General features: G+C 38.7%; 6 protein-coding genes across 6 annotated transcripts; 4 read left to right on the top strand and 2 right to left on the bottom strand.

Annotated features, from left to right (window-relative positions):
* Positions 1-257: 257 nt before the first annotated feature.
* On the bottom strand, positions 258-2927 carry MSN4 (stress-responsive transcriptional activator; the record flags this gene model as incomplete). The annotated part of the gene is made up of 2 exons (XM_043191423.1): positions 258-2854; positions 2921-2927. The coding sequence occupies 2 exons, from the start codon at positions 2925-2927 to the stop codon at positions 258-260; spliced, it is 2604 nt and encodes an 867-aa protein (XP_043049066.1).
* Positions 2928-4113: 1186 nt separating this feature from the next.
* RCH1 (Rch1p) lies at positions 4114-5514 on the bottom strand (the record flags this gene model as incomplete). The annotated part of the gene is made up of 1 exon (XM_043191422.1): positions 4114-5514. One exon carries the CDS (start codon positions 5512-5514, stop codon positions 4114-4116), a length of 1401 nt encoding a protein of 466 aa, XP_043049065.1.
* Positions 5515-7330: 1816 nt separating this feature from the next.
* Positions 7331-10075, top strand: HOF1 (formin-binding protein; the record flags this gene model as incomplete). Its single annotated transcript, XM_043191421.1, has 1 exon — positions 7331-10075. One exon carries the CDS (start codon positions 7331-7333, stop codon positions 10073-10075), a length of 2745 nt encoding a protein of 914 aa, XP_043049064.1.
* Positions 10076-10416: 341 nt separating this feature from the next.
* KQ657_000582 (D-arabinose 1-dehydrogenase (NAD(P)(+))) lies at positions 10417-11454 on the top strand (the record flags this gene model as incomplete). Its single annotated transcript, XM_043191420.1, has 1 exon — positions 10417-11454. One exon carries the CDS (start codon positions 10417-10419, stop codon positions 11452-11454), a length of 1038 nt encoding a protein of 345 aa, XP_043049063.1.
* A 158-nt stretch (positions 11455-11612) lies between these two features.
* On the top strand, positions 11613-12167 carry KQ657_000581 (chromatin-binding transcription coactivator; the record flags this gene model as incomplete). Its single annotated transcript, XM_043191419.1, has 1 exon — positions 11613-12167. One exon carries the CDS (start codon positions 11613-11615, stop codon positions 12165-12167), a length of 555 nt encoding a protein of 184 aa, XP_043049062.1.
* Positions 12168-12819: 652 nt separating this feature from the next.
* Positions 12820-15984, top strand: MNR2 (putative Mg(2+) transporter; the record flags this gene model as incomplete). Its single annotated transcript, XM_043191418.1, has 1 exon — positions 12820-15984. One exon carries the CDS (start codon positions 12820-12822, stop codon positions 15982-15984), a length of 3165 nt encoding a protein of 1054 aa, XP_043049061.1.
* Positions 15985-16003: the final 19 nt, after the last annotated feature.

The raw sequence follows: 16003 nt of genomic DNA, 5'->3' as shown, positions 1-16003 counted from the left end.
TAAAAATCATATTTAAGAAAGAGGCACCCAAGAATATCCTCAACAAAATTCATCAAGCCCTTTAACATAGAGTTATATAACCATTAATAATGCAAAAAGAATAGAATACAAAGAAACATAGCATTATCTTGTGGATAAAATCAATCAATCAAAAAAGAAAGAGAAAAAATCATGTCTTATTTCAACAGTTATTCTCCCAATAATGCACCATACCTTATGCCAAAACTTATACTCCCTTCAATAATAATCTATCCTGTTCAAACTGATTCCTTACGTCTACGACCTCCTGGTCCACTGTTAGCTCCCATTTTGTAATGAGTCTTCAAATGCTGAGCCAAATTGTCCAGTCTGCTAAACTTCTTTTCACAGAATGTGCAATGGAAAGGTCTGATATTTGAGTGAACACTACGGTGGTGTCTCTTCAAATGCTCTGATCTTTTGAATTGCTTATCACACAGTGGACATCCAAATATAATGTTGTCGCCAGATCCATGAGGTATAACCGTAACTGTGGTAGTTGTATTTGTTGCTGAATTGGTGATTTCTAATTGAATAGCCTGCTTTTCAAGTACACCACCTACAACAGGTTTATAATTATCTTTTGAGTCTGATTTTGTTGCACGCGTAGCCCCTTTGGAAATGGTCTTTGCATATCCTGGATTGCCATTAACTCCATTCAATGATGCTCTAGGTGGTATCATATCAGTTGTTTGGTTTGAGGACAAAGCATTTGCATCGATTTCATTTTCATTCGGTATATGAGGTTGTGGTGAGTCAATTGCCATTGTAATACCTTCTCCATCTTGTTCTTCAATCAAATAAGTGTTCAAGTTGGGGTTGTTAAGTGAGTTGGATCTCTGATGATTAGTGATAGGAAAGGAATTCAGTTCAAATGAGTTGCCGTTGGCAACATTAGAAACAACTCCATTGGAGATGAAAATACTAGACTCCTCATTTTCTTCAGAAGTTTGAGGATGTGTTTGCAAGTTCTGTTGCAGAGAAAGAAGCAAGTCTTTCACCTGCTGACGATCTTCCATACCATTTCCATTGGTAGATGACTTTCTACGTTTTCGTTTCAGAATATACCAATTATGGTTGATATAATTGGAGGGGTTCGAAGATTGAATAGAATTCCGACGTTGCTTTGTATTGGTGGAATTGCTGAGTCCAGAATAATTCTGACCCATTCCATTATTTAGTGTCAGATTACGATTCATCATCACTCCAGTTGGATTATGAATCATATTATTCTCATCGTTATCGCTATTATTTAACCAATAACTGATAGCGTTGAAACATTCATCATTCATGTTAAGTGACGCAGGTGGGATGATCTCTGTTATTGCAGTATCTGTTGTTCCAACTGTGGTAGAAGAGCTTGCAGAAGTTGAGCTTGAGCGTGATGACGGATTGACACCATGTGGAATAGTTGAAGTGACTAATGGTAAATTGGAAATTGCAGGGAACGATATTGGTTGGTTTGAATTATGATTTGCATTTAGTACAATGGGATTGCCTTGATTATTGCTGCCTTGTGAATATCTTTTACCTCCAGGGTAATGATTCTGGATAGAATAAATTGAATCTTTAAACAACGTGGTTAAACTTGGAGATGAAAGTGATGTGGAGATGAGTCTATGGGAACGGAATAATTTTTTGGGGTTGATGGTGTTATCAGAGTAGGTATTAGGATTAGGGGTTGTATTGGTACTAGTGTTGGTATTGGAGTTGGTAGTAACACTATTGGAGTTATTATTGCCATTACTTGAATTTGGAATTGCAACTTGGCCAGAGGAAAACACGTAATCATTTGGAGAAGGGGATTTTGAAGCTTGGATGCTCAACAAGTTTAATTGATCTATAGGAAGTGATGATATGGATGATTGTCTTTGTGAGCCTGCCACTGGAGAGAACTGGGGAGAAGTTTGGTTAGTAGTGTTATGAGAAATCACACCACTTGGTCTTGAAGAAAGAACTTGATACTGATCTGAAGTCACGACGCTAGTGTTTGGGCCAACCGTATTGGTGTACTTAGAAGGGTCAAACTCTAACATATTTCCTTGACCTTGGTTGCTATTTGGTGGGGGGGATTGGTGATTGAAAGGTACATTTTGTAAATCCTTATTGGGTTCTGAATTGATGTTTACTCTAGCACCATTTTGGGAGGAACTATGAGAGAAAGATTGAGAAGGTAAGGAAGGGATGGAACGGGATTCCATTGGTTCGTACTTCTGAATTTCTGAAATATCTAAACCACTATTAAAAGCAGAATTAGTTTCCGACGAAACAGTTATAGGAGACCCAACTAATGGCATTTGATATGTTCGAAACTGATTAGGAGCATAAGAATGATATTGAATCAATTGCAGAGGACCAATATCAGTTATATAATTCCCATTACCATCTGAATTCCATAAAGTACTTTCAGATACTGGATTATCGATTGGAATTGAATCCAACACTGCCAAATCAGCATCTGTTAAAGGCAAGTCACCACATAATAAGGCTGAGTTTCCAAGAGCTGGAGATTTACCATCTGCTAACTTGCTATTGGTGTAGTTTGGCAGTGAGGGAGTAAAAACATATCCTGGTTCATTCATATTTTTGTTACGAGAATATGGTGGCTTAACCTTGATATGATGACCAGGGTTCGAACCCATCATGGGGGACGATAACAGCATCATTTTTGGCAGCAGATTGGAGGTTTGGTGGACCCCAAAGAGTTGTGATTGGATATTGGGACTAAACAGCACATCAACATACATATCAGCAGCAGCAGCAGCAACAACTTGTTGATTTGTCGTCGACGTTGTAGATGAGGCACCTGTACCTGTACTTGTGCCTGTGCCTGTTCCTGATGTTGGTGAAGTGGTTGTTGTGGAGGTGTTACCATTTGTGGTTGTGATAGGTAACATGTGACTGGTCATATTTGAAGACATCATTAAAAATATGTCTGAGGTTCAATGAATGGGTTCCGTCACCATAGAAAGGCCCTTGTAAGGCCCTTGACAGTTTGATAAAAGAGCTTCCGTAGCCTAAATGGTCTAATACCGCGTGAAGGTTGTTCCAACAGCTTTGTTTGACTCACCTTAGGGGGGTGGCGGTGAGTAATTATACGTAAGAGAGGACCCCGGAGGAAAGTTAGGCCGACTGTGACGTTGATAAAGGAGGCTTTAGGGTCAAGACCAAATCAAGCAAATATTTTAAATGGCCTGTAATACTTTTTAAAGAATTTATACTGGTGGCGGATTAAATATAGTTAGCAAGCTATAATTTAATATTGAGTCGATCATTCCAATCAATCAAAAGGTGAGGTGGTTTGTGTGGTGTGTGGCCCAGCCCACTACTCTATACCGCACCGCACCGGACAATCCGCCTATCATGTGGTAGCGCGGTAAAAATATGTGGGTTCTGCGTATACGTCTACATATGAATGAATGATCAAGAATATTTAGAAACGAATTCCATACATGTTTGTATATGTATATGTATATGTATGTTGGTGTGTGAAGATTGCATGTGTGTGTGCTTACACCTATGTATGTGTGTTTAAAGATATGTATTTATGTATTTTTTATGGATAAATAGTTTAACATGTAATCACACTTAGTGGTTATCGAAGTACGAAACATACTCTAGTTGAGATAAGCAATATGAGCTGGATGCAGTATTTGATTGATTGCACGACATTCTGTTTTGCATCATATTATTATTATATTATTATTACTATTATTATTAGGATATTTACTATTATTGTAAGGCCAACCGTCATTTGCATTCTTATCTATTGTATGCATGCGCACAATTGTGCCGGTTTAACTGTATGAACTTGTGGGGACAAAATGTTTACCTATAAGCATTGCACTCGTAATCACTATATATTTAGCATACTTCATATGTATATGTATCTTTTATTTATGCATAAGTTTGGTTTTCATTAGTGCATGCTTATGCGCCGTGCCTATTTATTACAGTACTTGTTTCTCGGGTTGCCAATTATCTCATGCAGTAGTACCGCATTATCGTACATGATTTCAAAAGTCATGTCATGATAGGTGACACCTTTCGGAACATTTATCTATACATGATGACCCAGTTCTAATCATTGATTTATTATGTTTTCGATGGAACGTCATCACTAATGCTTGCGTTGGATCTACTTCGGGTAGATGATGTATCTTGATCATGGGGTTGTTCTTCTTCTTCTATGCCAATGGTAGCCTCCTCATCTGTGATCTTGCCTGCAGTTTGTGCAGCCAATAGTTCTTGATTTAACTTTTGATCTTCCAATTCTCCATTTAGCACCCATTTCTTCATAAGATGCGTCAAGAAATTGGCAGTCATCACTTGCTCTGCTTGGTACAAGACCAAGGGAACCAAAAGAATCCCCAAATTCGGATTATGGGCGCCATATTGAGAACTAATCAAAGATACACCCAAAGCCGCGGTCTTTGCTGGGCCACATAACATCACACTAACCGTATCTTTTCTATTGTAGTAAAAGGGGCGGAATAACTTGTAGGAATATCTGTATAATCTTGAAGAAGATTCTGTGATTGGTTCACGGAAGACAGCCAATAGGAATCTTGGGCGACTGTAGCAAAAGCTTAGCACCGTAAAGAATAAATAGATCCCCACATTAAAGAAACAAATAAAGATGATTGAAACATGACTAACATCATTAAAGGCATTCTGATAGAATGCTGTGGAAAAGGAAAGAAACATAATCAATAAAAGCATAAAGGACCCCACTTTATTCAATCTAAAAGTGGTTAAAGTCCATTTGGTTTGTTTAGGAAAGATATTTTGAATCACTTGACCAACAAATAATGGAACAAACACCGAAAGACCAATTTGCTTCATGACATTCTTATACAATTGACCAATAGAAACTTGGACATCTTGAGCGGCTAAGACTTGATGCAGAGGGTTCCCGAATTCCCAAGTTCCAGTTAAATACATTTGGACTAATGCTGGGGTAATGAATGCTCCTAGCACATTACCTATAAACACTTCGCATAGGGTGAGCACGACATTTCCGTGAGCTTGTCTTGTCATGACGACATTTGAACTAACCGTAGTTGGACAAGCATGAGTTACTATTAACCCTACCAAAAGCCAAGGGTCTATTTCACCGTCATTAGCGGCTTTGATCCCCAGTGCTATCCCGTAAATTATAGAAGAAGTAATTAGAAATGATAAGCTTAACACGGTGAAATGAACTCTCCAGTGTAATGCATTCACCATTAAATCTCTAGTAGACATTGAGAGTCCACTAATCAAGAAGATAATGGCCACTGCTCCATAGCCAATTGTATATTCACCTTTGATCAACCCTCCTTGTCTGGCAAAGTTTGGAAACTCATACGCTAATGCAATGAACACTCCTAGAAGACAAAAGAACCACTGACTCAATAGAAACTCGTATACATTTAGTAGCCAATGGAATGCCTTATGTGACTCTCTATATTTCTTTATACGTGCTTTAAACCCAGTAGGTTGATCATCGCCCATACTAATGCTAACTGGTATGCTTTGATTTGACTATGACAGCTTATTACTGAACTATTAAGGACAACTTATTGATTATGACTTGTTAAGTATGACGGGCTTGTTCGGGCTTAACGTATATCCATAGTTATATATGTAGTTAAATCTCTTTCAAGATGCCTATATATTATGGCAATCGGATCGAGGTTTGTGTCACCGGTCGGATGCATCCGAGCACGTCTTTTTTGGGATGCCCGATCTGAAAGCCATGGGTGCCCGTGAACCAACAGCCGTACACAATTTGTACGGAATATACTCCGGAAGACGGTACTTTACAGTGTCACCATCTTTCATCCGTCATTAGCCGTCCACTTTTTAATCTCATGTTTTCTCTTCCATTCATCTTCTCACTCACAACCTCTTATACTACCTCATATGCTATTTCTCATCCGTGTTGGTCCTTTGCAAATGTATCTTGTTTCCTTGCTATAATTTCGCAAAAATCGACCGCTTTTGCTATCCGTCTATTGCCTGCCAGCGTATACTACTTCTATTCAACTTCTCTATACCTACTTCACCATGCAATATGCAAAACTAATTGCTAACTTCTAAATCTGCTAGTTTGTTTGTATTTGTTAGGCGCACGACCATTTGTTTTATCTCACAGCAACATCAAAAATATTTCTTCAAAGGTTTACCTTCTCCTTAGCAAACTTTGCCCATTAATATAATCCTCATTTGGACCTCCACAAATGTCTATTTGTACGACATTTCTCGTCACCCCAGACTTCGTTTATCTTCCTCTTTTCTGAACCTTTTTGCGCTCTCTTGTTTACGTTTGTTAACGTTTGTTTTCATTTAGCACTTCAAACTTAACCAAGGAAAAATATCTGTCTCGCTACCAACTACCCACACCAAGACTCTTGTGCTTGATCTCTTTAGTAGTAGGATTGTAGAAATGGACTCATGTATCATATGGGATCATTTGGGAATGGGCAATGGCCTCTCCGAACCGGAATCTATGTCTTCATAATCTACAAACTGTTATTTCTGAAGACATAAAACATAAAAATAATCACCTTTCAAGTATACAATAGAATATACTAAATTTATATTTCTTTAAAAAGGCAACTATATCTATATTTGAAGTGTTTGTATTGTCATATACTTATTCAACAATAGGTAGTTTTCAATACTTTGCACCTGACGAAAACATGAACATAGTGGCGAAAATAGTATTGGGTTTTATTTTGATTACTCGCTGTGGTTTGCTACATGATTTCTCAAATAATAGATCAGGGGTACTTGGTTATCCCAAGCGTGGCTTTTACAAGGTTGGTTTTTAAAAAGGGTTTAATGAAATCTTCGCATCTCATGCACGGTATACCATATTTCAATCAATGTACTACTAATATCACACATGACTCCGGCATGACTCTATATCGGATTCACGGAATAGATAAGCTCTCATGTAATAGCTCAAAGTGATATCGACATTAATAGAGTAAACTCTGGATCATATAAAGCATATTCCATTCCGCTACAGTATCAAGTTTAAATTTGCGACATAGCCTTCCCTTAACGGAACTCTATGACGCACTCCAGACGACTTGCCGTTTCAAGACCAAATCAAAACAAACATCAAAGCTTGTATACGTTCCTTCAACTGTTGCAAAGACTGTCACATAATAATCACAACACAAACTTCACCGGATAAATTCAACTCAATTTAATGTGTACATAAAGGTGATGCTTCAAAACATATAACACTCGACACCACAACACCATAGGATACCATTAATACAGCTGTACTTAACTACACAATAAGTATCGCTGTACAATGTCTACTGCTGAGAGTCATGATTATCATAGACATGTTCATTCTCCGGAGCTGTCGCCTCATAGATACCAGCACGGAGAAGACACTGGACCGGAAGCTGGCGAGAATGCTACTGCAGCTCCTAACTTTGTTAATAGTTTCTGGGGCCCTAACGATGCTGGCTACAAGGTGATTCACCGTAAGATTAAAGATGCCATTACTACCTTGAATGAGTTGGTGACGTATTTCGAAGAGAGGTTAAGAGTGGAGATGGAGTACTCCAAGAAATTGGATAAGTTAAATAATAAAATCGAAATTGGGACCAAGGAATCTGGCCAATTGAAAGCTCTGTTGGTTCAATTCCAAGTGGAGAATATCAACATGGTTAAAATGAATCAAGCCAAATTTGTTGATAATATTAAAATCCATAACTATGAGAAATTGGTTGATTTCTCCAAGTTATACCTGAGAGCTACTTCCAAAGTCTTTCATCATATGAATAAACTTTCGCTGCAAAAGAAAGAGTGTTCCAAGAACGTTAAAGCTGCCCAATCAAAATATGCTACTGAATGCAACCAGATTCGCTCTACTCAGTTAATGATTCAAACAACTTGGGGGAAGGAACAAGAGAAGCACCAAAAACAATTGATAAAAATAACTTCCAATATTAAACAGTCGGAAAAAGCTTATCAACATGAACTAAATCGGTATAAAGAAATTAATGACATTTGGATAAGAGATTGGTCAATTGCCTTGAAAGACATTTACACATTGGAGGTTGAACGTCTTCAAGTTTGCAAAATCGTATGTTTCAATTTCTTAAATAACATTGCAACTTTATGTGTTGATAATGATCAAACACTTGATATTTCAAGGTCTGGATTTGCTAAAACACTGCCTTCAGAAGGTATTGCTCAATTTATAAGTGAAAATGGCACTGGGAATAAAATCCCCAGAGAATTGGAATTTATTGATTATTATAATGGCTATGATCAAGATAGTAATCCCAATACTAATAGTTATGCTATTGCTAAGTTTGAAGACCCTGACCAATCTGCTGTCTTAGCTAAAACTTATTCAATGTATTCACATCCTTCGCCAAATAAAGTTCAAAAAGAACAGCCAGAATCAAAATCTCCGCAAAGAACAAACCAACATCCACCGTCATCTCCGCACAGAACTCCACACAGAACTCAGCAGATGACTAATATACCCCAACCTCCAGTCCAGTATCAACCTTACAAACCCAAAAGCATCACTTCAACAACAACTACTACTACTACAACTTTGAAAGATTCTCCTTTACCAAAACTTGATCATGGATCGAGATCTCCTCGTACACTCACTCATGTAGACTTCAAACCAAAGCAACCAACAATGAAGAGTGAAGCTGATTACGAACAAAAGCTTCGAGAAATGGGTAAGACTACAAACCAACCTGTACGTTTTGCATTAAATAAAAAATCTGATATTCCCCATTTTCCTGCTCCCAAACCTTCAAGAGTCAATGACTATAATGGCACCCGTTCTCATGATAGTGCAGATGTATTTTCCAATATGGAAGATCCTTTGAATGACTCAGGTGGATCCCAACCAACTAACTATACATCCGGTACTCAAAATTCTGGATCAAGTGAAGTGAAAGTGGTTGATAAGATACCCTTGAATGACAATTTGAAGTCTAATGGACCCCAACTAGACCATTCAACAAGAAGCAGACCCAGACTGAATTATTCTACTGGGTCAGGCGGTGAAAGAACGTGGAGTTCACCTCGTCGTAGAGCTAGTTACATTTCTCTGGTCCAAGACGACTTAGATTCAAAGTACAGAGCACAATTGAAAAGTTCTAAGATTGATATGTCCACTAGTAATGCAGCTTCAGCAGCAGCAACTGCTCAAGCTCAGACTAGAATAAGAGAAGCAGCTGATAAACTACAAAAGTTTGAAAAGCCACCTGTTGCACTTGCTGATACAGTTACTGCTACAACGACAAATAAATCTCCACAACGAGTTCCCATAATGAAAGATTTCTCCATTGATTTTATTGCCAAAGCCTTGGAAGATCTTAGTACTGGGGGGAATGGTGATATCACAAGATATAGACGGTCAGTACGTCGTGCAAATGAAGAGAAGCTTGATCGTGATGAAAAAAGAAAGGCGGAAGCCAGTCCTCGTCCTAGACCTAAATCTTTGCCTCCACCTTCACAAAGAGATACAAGACTTTATGAGTCTGTGGAAAACTTGGAATCTATAAACTCCAAATTCCCTCCATCAGATTTCATTAACGATAGTAATGAAGTGGCTATAAGGTACGGGTCTTTGAGGTTTAAATCACCTGCTAGATTTGAAGATCAAGAAGAAGAGCCAATTACAATTAATTTAGCAACAGCGGCGGCGGCAAACCCACAAGGTTCACCCATTCAAAAATTCCGTACTCTTGCACCTCCAGCTTCCAATCGTCAAAAATCACTTCTGCAAACAACTACTAAATCATATACTGATTTGCATGCCCTTGTTGGAACCACAACTAAAAAGCTAACCCCCCATTCTGGTCAAGAATATATAACCAAAGCAAAGGCTCGATACGGTTATAAACCTCAAGAATCTCAAGAGATATTCTTCAAGAAAGGATGGCAGTTTTACATTATTCATAAACAAGAAGATAATTGGTTCTTCTGTGAACTAGGTCCTAATGCTGGGGATCGTCAAGGCTTAGTAGGATTAGTTCCTGGGAATTATTTGATAGAAGGAGATGATTTGTTTTAGAATGGCTGCGAAATCGAAGTACAAATAAGCTATTGCAGGGTATATGTGTATGTATATGTAAATGAATGTATGTGTATGTGTGTGTGTATGTGTGTGTGTATGTATATGTGACTTATGTATATGCATGTATCTGTAAACGTAAGTATGTGTATGTGTATTTATAGAAGTATTTATGCATCGTGGACGTTTTTGCGTGGACTTACATAAAATATGTTCAGTGTGGTCACAGGATTCAACTACAAATCGCCCAATGGTATCACGTGATACAATTAGACTCACTAACAAAAGCTTATATCAAGGCCATTACTAAACCTCCGCCTTTCAACCTTTAACACTATCAAATGAGTTCATTGGCTAAAGCCATAGGGCCTAGAGCAGTGGTCTTGCCTTATTCCATTGGCAATCTTCCCAAGCTAATCATTGGAGGAGCTGTCTTCAATACGCAATACCATGAAGATCCACTTAAACTTCCAGTAACTGCAATGCTCAAGAAAGCATTTCTGTTGGGAGCTAATGCTATAGATACATCACCATATTACGGACCTTCAGAAGAAATTTTAGGTAAAGCATTGAAACAATTAGCTGCCGAAGAAGGTATTACTCGAGATCAATACTATATCTGTACGAAAGCCGGAAGACTCCAATTGGATGATTTCGATTACAGCAGAGCTTGGGTTCGTCAAAGTGTTGAAAGATCAATGGAAAGATTAGGCACAAATTATATTGATTTGGTTTACATGCATGATATTGAATTTGTTGAAGAGCCTCAAATCTTTGAAGCCTTGAAGGAATTGAAATTGTTAAAGAATGAAGGTAAGATCCGGAACTTTGGCATTAGTGGATATCCTGTTGATTTGCTTTTAAAGGTAAGTACTCAATGTGTTACTGAGCCTGAGATTGGTCAATTAGACGCCATATTATCTTATTCCCATGGATGTCTTCAGAACACAAGTCTCTTTGCAAAGGCAGATGAATTCTTTACTGATGCCAAATTGACCAAGTTATTGAATGGGTCTATTTTGAGTATGAGTCTTTTACGGTCCGGTAAGACCCATAACTTCCATCCTGCTTCTAATGACTTGAAGCAAGCTGTTTATGAGGTTGCTCAAACATTAAAAAGGGAAGATGGTGTAGAATTGGCTGATTTGGCCACCAGGTTTGCCTTAAAGAGATGGTTGTTTGAAGGGCCACAAGCTTCTGCTAATAAAACCTCCATTGTATTGGGTGTATCTGATTTAGAGGAATTGGATGCTGCATTAGACAGTTACTGGAGAGTTGCTAATGGTGTTGATGTCGAAAAGGATGAACAATTGTTTGCAAAGGTCCAGAAACTACTTGGCCCTCATCTTAATGAAACTTGGAAAAGTGGACTCTATTAGTAGTCGTAAGTTAATTATAATATATTTAACCTCGGATGTGTGGAATTACGAGGATATAACCGAGCGCCTCGAAATTCCTATACCTTACCGAATTAATATTAGAACTGCACTGTATAACAGGAGATTACTTTAACTAGTCTTTAACTTATTCGTCAACCATGTCGTATAAAAAAAACTATCGTCAGTATAATAAGGCCAATGAACCGCCAGCTGGTGAATTGGGATCAACAGAAACAGCAGCTGTTATTCCATTGGATTCAAGAAAACAAGTTACGGTTAGAAAATATAACGGTATGAGTCTAGTTGATATTCGGGAATTCTACGTCGACAAAGGTTCAGGAGAAAAGAAACCAGGTAAAAAGGGGATATCTTTAACGAGAGATGTGTGGAATTTATTACTTAGTAAGAAAGATTTGATTCAACTGGCACTTGATGATCTTGATGGTACCAAAACTGCTGCTGCTGTTCCCGGTACTACTTCTGTTCCTGCTCCTAAGAATACACCAGCGCCTAAAGATAATGATGATAGTGATTTCAATGAAGACGATTTTGAAGATGTTCTTAATAAGGAATTGCTACTGCAAGAAGCTGAAAGCATAAAGTCTGTGTCCCGTCCAACTGTGGGATCTAAAAGAGTAAGACTAAACAATAATACTGTTGCTCATTCTACGACTACTGAGCATGAAACAGATGTTAGCGATGCTGACGAATAATTGGAGTCTGGCTACAATGGGAGGCACCAGATAAATATAGAGGACATACTTAGGGTTTTATTTAATCTACTTTATTCACAGTACTATAAATAAGAATATATTCGGAGTAAGTCATGTGACTCTTCACGTTTATCACTAGGAATTTGATCACGTGATACATTACCATCACACGACATCACTACTGTCTTGTGTAATGCAATAACAAACTTACAACAAGCGTACATGCATGCTTTTGTTCTTCTATACATTCCTTTACACAAATATCAATAAATCGCAACTCTTTACGGAACATTCCCGACATGAACAGGGCAATTCCTAGGCAATACCGGTGTTAGGGTGTCTTGAAGTTGCTTTTCATTCCTGCGTACAGCACCAAGATCAATAAGAAGTCGGGCAACGATAAACTGTATGAGAACACCCATTAAAACATAAGAACGCACTCTGTTCCTATGAGGAGCAAACTGTTGACATCATTACTTGCATCCGGTCGGAGTTCATGAAGCAAGCTCCGAGGGTAACCGATTGAGCATATAAAGTGGCCTTTTTGGTATCAGCCAATAAGAAAAGAGCGTGAATGAGCAATACATTAACTTGAGGTGAACTTTATTTGAACGAGCTTACTTGAACTGAGCTTTACTTGATCCCTGAAACAATGTCTAAACGTTATCTGGCGTCCATAGATAACGAATCCAATAATAGTTGGAAGGGAACCTCTTATATTCCTGAAGATACCAGTCTTATTGATCACAGAATGTATGAAGGTGCCGGCGGTCAATCGCCTTTAACCAAGGGTCCCCCCTTGAGTACAAGTGCTGAGGGAGTGAGAATTGGGCTGCCACGATTAAACTCAAGAAGATTACTGCTATCATCTGGTAGGCAACTGTTCCAAGGTAGAAGACCCTCAGTAGCAGCAGATCAGAATACTCCCCTACTTTCACGAGCTCAAGAAGGCAACAGTTATTTTGCTACGCCTGGTAGCGACTCTACGAATACTCCAGGTAGAGGACGAAGAAGCAGTCAATTGCCTTTAACGGATAAGAATCTTCAATTGTTGTTGAAAGAAAATAAAGACGAGGCCCCGTTGATAGCTAATGTTCCCACTAGAAAGGCTTTGAATGGTGGCGGTGGTGTTAGTGGTGATCGAAAAAAAATCAGTAGACGGTCCACTATTGCTGGAGAATCATTGGGTGGCCGAGGCGATGTTATACTAGATATGGATGGCTTTGAACGAAGTCGGAGACATAGTAGAACCAATAGATGGCATGACCCCTTCCATCCCGACGTGGATTTGGAGAATAATATTGGACCCTTTGATGATGAGATGATCGGCTTTGATAACGGGGCCAATGATAACTATATGTATGATTTTGGAGAGAGATTTGGCTCTGATAGTGAAAACGTTGGAGATCAGAACTCTTTAGAGTTTGGAGAATCGAATCCTTCATCTGATCACTCACTGGACTCAACTTCACTTGATGATGTTTTCATAGATGACTATTATCATCCGAAACCGGGAACAGATGCTGCTGCAAGACTGTATAATGAATGGCCAGACTTGACCGTGTTAACTGAATTCATTAAAGAAGAGTTTGATGAATACGCACAAGAGTTAGAAGACGAAGAAGGTCTGGAGGGGAATGAAGATAATGATATCGATTCTGATCCCAATAGACAAGTGAATTTCAATGATGAAACAGTCATTCACCCGAAAACCCCCCATGAAGTCGAAGCATTTCCTTCATTAATTAAGCGGAAAGATCTCTTAGATAGAGTCAAGAGTCCATCTCCTACCACAACTCCACCTCCACCGCTGTTGCAAAGTAAACAAGTTAACGAGATTGAACACTATCCTACTTCAAGAATCAGACCAACCCCCATTCAACCTTGGCAAAAGTCGAAAACAAATTTGATATTCAACAACAAAAAGAGTGGGAGGTTCACTTACTTCAGAGAAGATTTAGAGAATACCATTCATCTGACTTGCATGAGTGGGTTGATCTATGCAGATGATACCAGGCTTCGTGATTATACTAGTGAAGTTATAGAGTCGAAATTAAAGGACCTATTTGTTGTTAGTCATTATAGTGGTGGTGCACAAGACGAAGATTCAAAGACTTCACCACCTGAGGTTGAAGCTCTTCAGACAGCCGTTCCTCCCAGTACAACCAGTTCAAGTGCAAGTGTTGTTGCTGGTGGTGGTGGTGGTCTATCTGTGGCATCTCCGTTGCCTGGTGGGTTTGCCAATGCTAGTATGATTGGAAGTATGGCCCCAACTACAGTTGCCTCTAGTATTAATAACGAGAAGGATGAGAAACTTTTTGATCATACAGCCGTTAGTCTACCCATATCTACTGAAGAATTGAAGGAATGTGAGACTCCTTTCTGGTTGGATGTCTTGGACCCAACAGAAGAAGAAATCAAGGTTTTATCCAAGACTTTTGGGATCCATCCTTTAACCACAGAGGATATCTTTCTTGGAGAGGCTCGTGAGAAAGTTGAACTATTCAAATCATATTATTTTGTGTGTTTCACATCTTTCGATGTTGTTTATGAACGTCGGAAGCAACGGGCAAAGGAACATGAGAGGAAAATGCAGAAACTTCAAGACATGATGGATGAGCAGAACAAAGGGATACTTACAAAGGTCTACAATTGGTTTGCCAGGAAGGGAAGTAATGGGCCTTATAATACTAATCTGGAGGATCATAATAATAATGATCAATCATCATTAAAGTCGAAAGCAGCTAAAAGGGTTAGAGATGGTGAATTGCAACCTTTGAATATGTACATGATTGTGTTTAAGAATGCTGTGATTACTTTCCATTTTGGTCAGACTCCACACCCCATCAATGTTAGAAGAAGAGCAAGATTGTTGAAAGAGTATTTGAATGTTTCTGCTGATTGGCTTTGCTATGCGTTGGTTGATGACATTACTGATTCGTTTGCTCCATTAATAGAAAGCATTGAAGAGGAGGTGAATTCTATTGAAGATTCCATTTTGAAAATGCATTCTGGGGAAATAGACCTGGACGATGATAGTGATGAAAGTGAAGATTCAGATTGTGAACCTATCTCACCAGGAGGCAGGAAACCTACTAAACGTTCTAGTCAAGTAATGGCTGGTGCTGGTTCTGGTGCTTTACGTCGTCGTCGTGGGAGTCATACGGGAGGTGGACCAACAGGATTAGGAAGGGATTTCGGAGTATTTTATCGTATGAAACGGTCCAAATCTACTATTGAATATGGTTCAGTTAAATCATGGAGTACTAAAAAGTCCCGTTCCACAAACACATCTTCTACTACTTCATCCAAGATTCTTGGGTGGAGACGTAAAGGAGACATGTTAAGACGAATCGGAGAATGTCGGAAACGGGTCATGTCTGTTCTCAGATTACTCACTTCTAAAGCTGATGTCATTAGAGGTTATTCCAAAAGGTTTAGTGAGACTAAGAATGGTAGTCGTAGTGGGAATGAAATTGGGATGTATTTGAGTGATATTCAAGATCATATTGTCACTATGTTACAATCATTACTGCATTACGAGAAACTACTTGCCAGGTTCCATCTGAACTACTTGGCTCAGATTAATATTGATATGACTAAAGTTAATAACGATACTAATGATGTCTTGGGGAAGATTACCGTTTTGGGTACTATTGTGCTTCCTATAAATGTTGTTACTGGGCTTTGGGGTATGAACTGCATAGTGCCTGGTCAAGATGTTGATAGTTTAGCATGGTTTTGGGGGATCATTACTGGGATGATTTTGTTTAGTATACTTGCATATCATTATGCTATGAGAGTTTATGGCTTTTAAATAATTAGTATACATGCCA

Source organism: Scheffersomyces spartinae (assembly GCF_019049425.1).
Source record: "Scheffersomyces spartinae strain ARV_011 chromosome Unknown scaffold_11, whole genome shotgun sequence".
In the NCBI taxonomy this organism is placed as follows: domain Eukaryota; kingdom Fungi; phylum Ascomycota; class Pichiomycetes; order Serinales; family Debaryomycetaceae; genus Lizanozyma; species Lizanozyma spartinae.
Note: the sequence above shows the minus strand (reverse complement) of the source record. Positions and strands in the feature narration are given on the sequence as shown.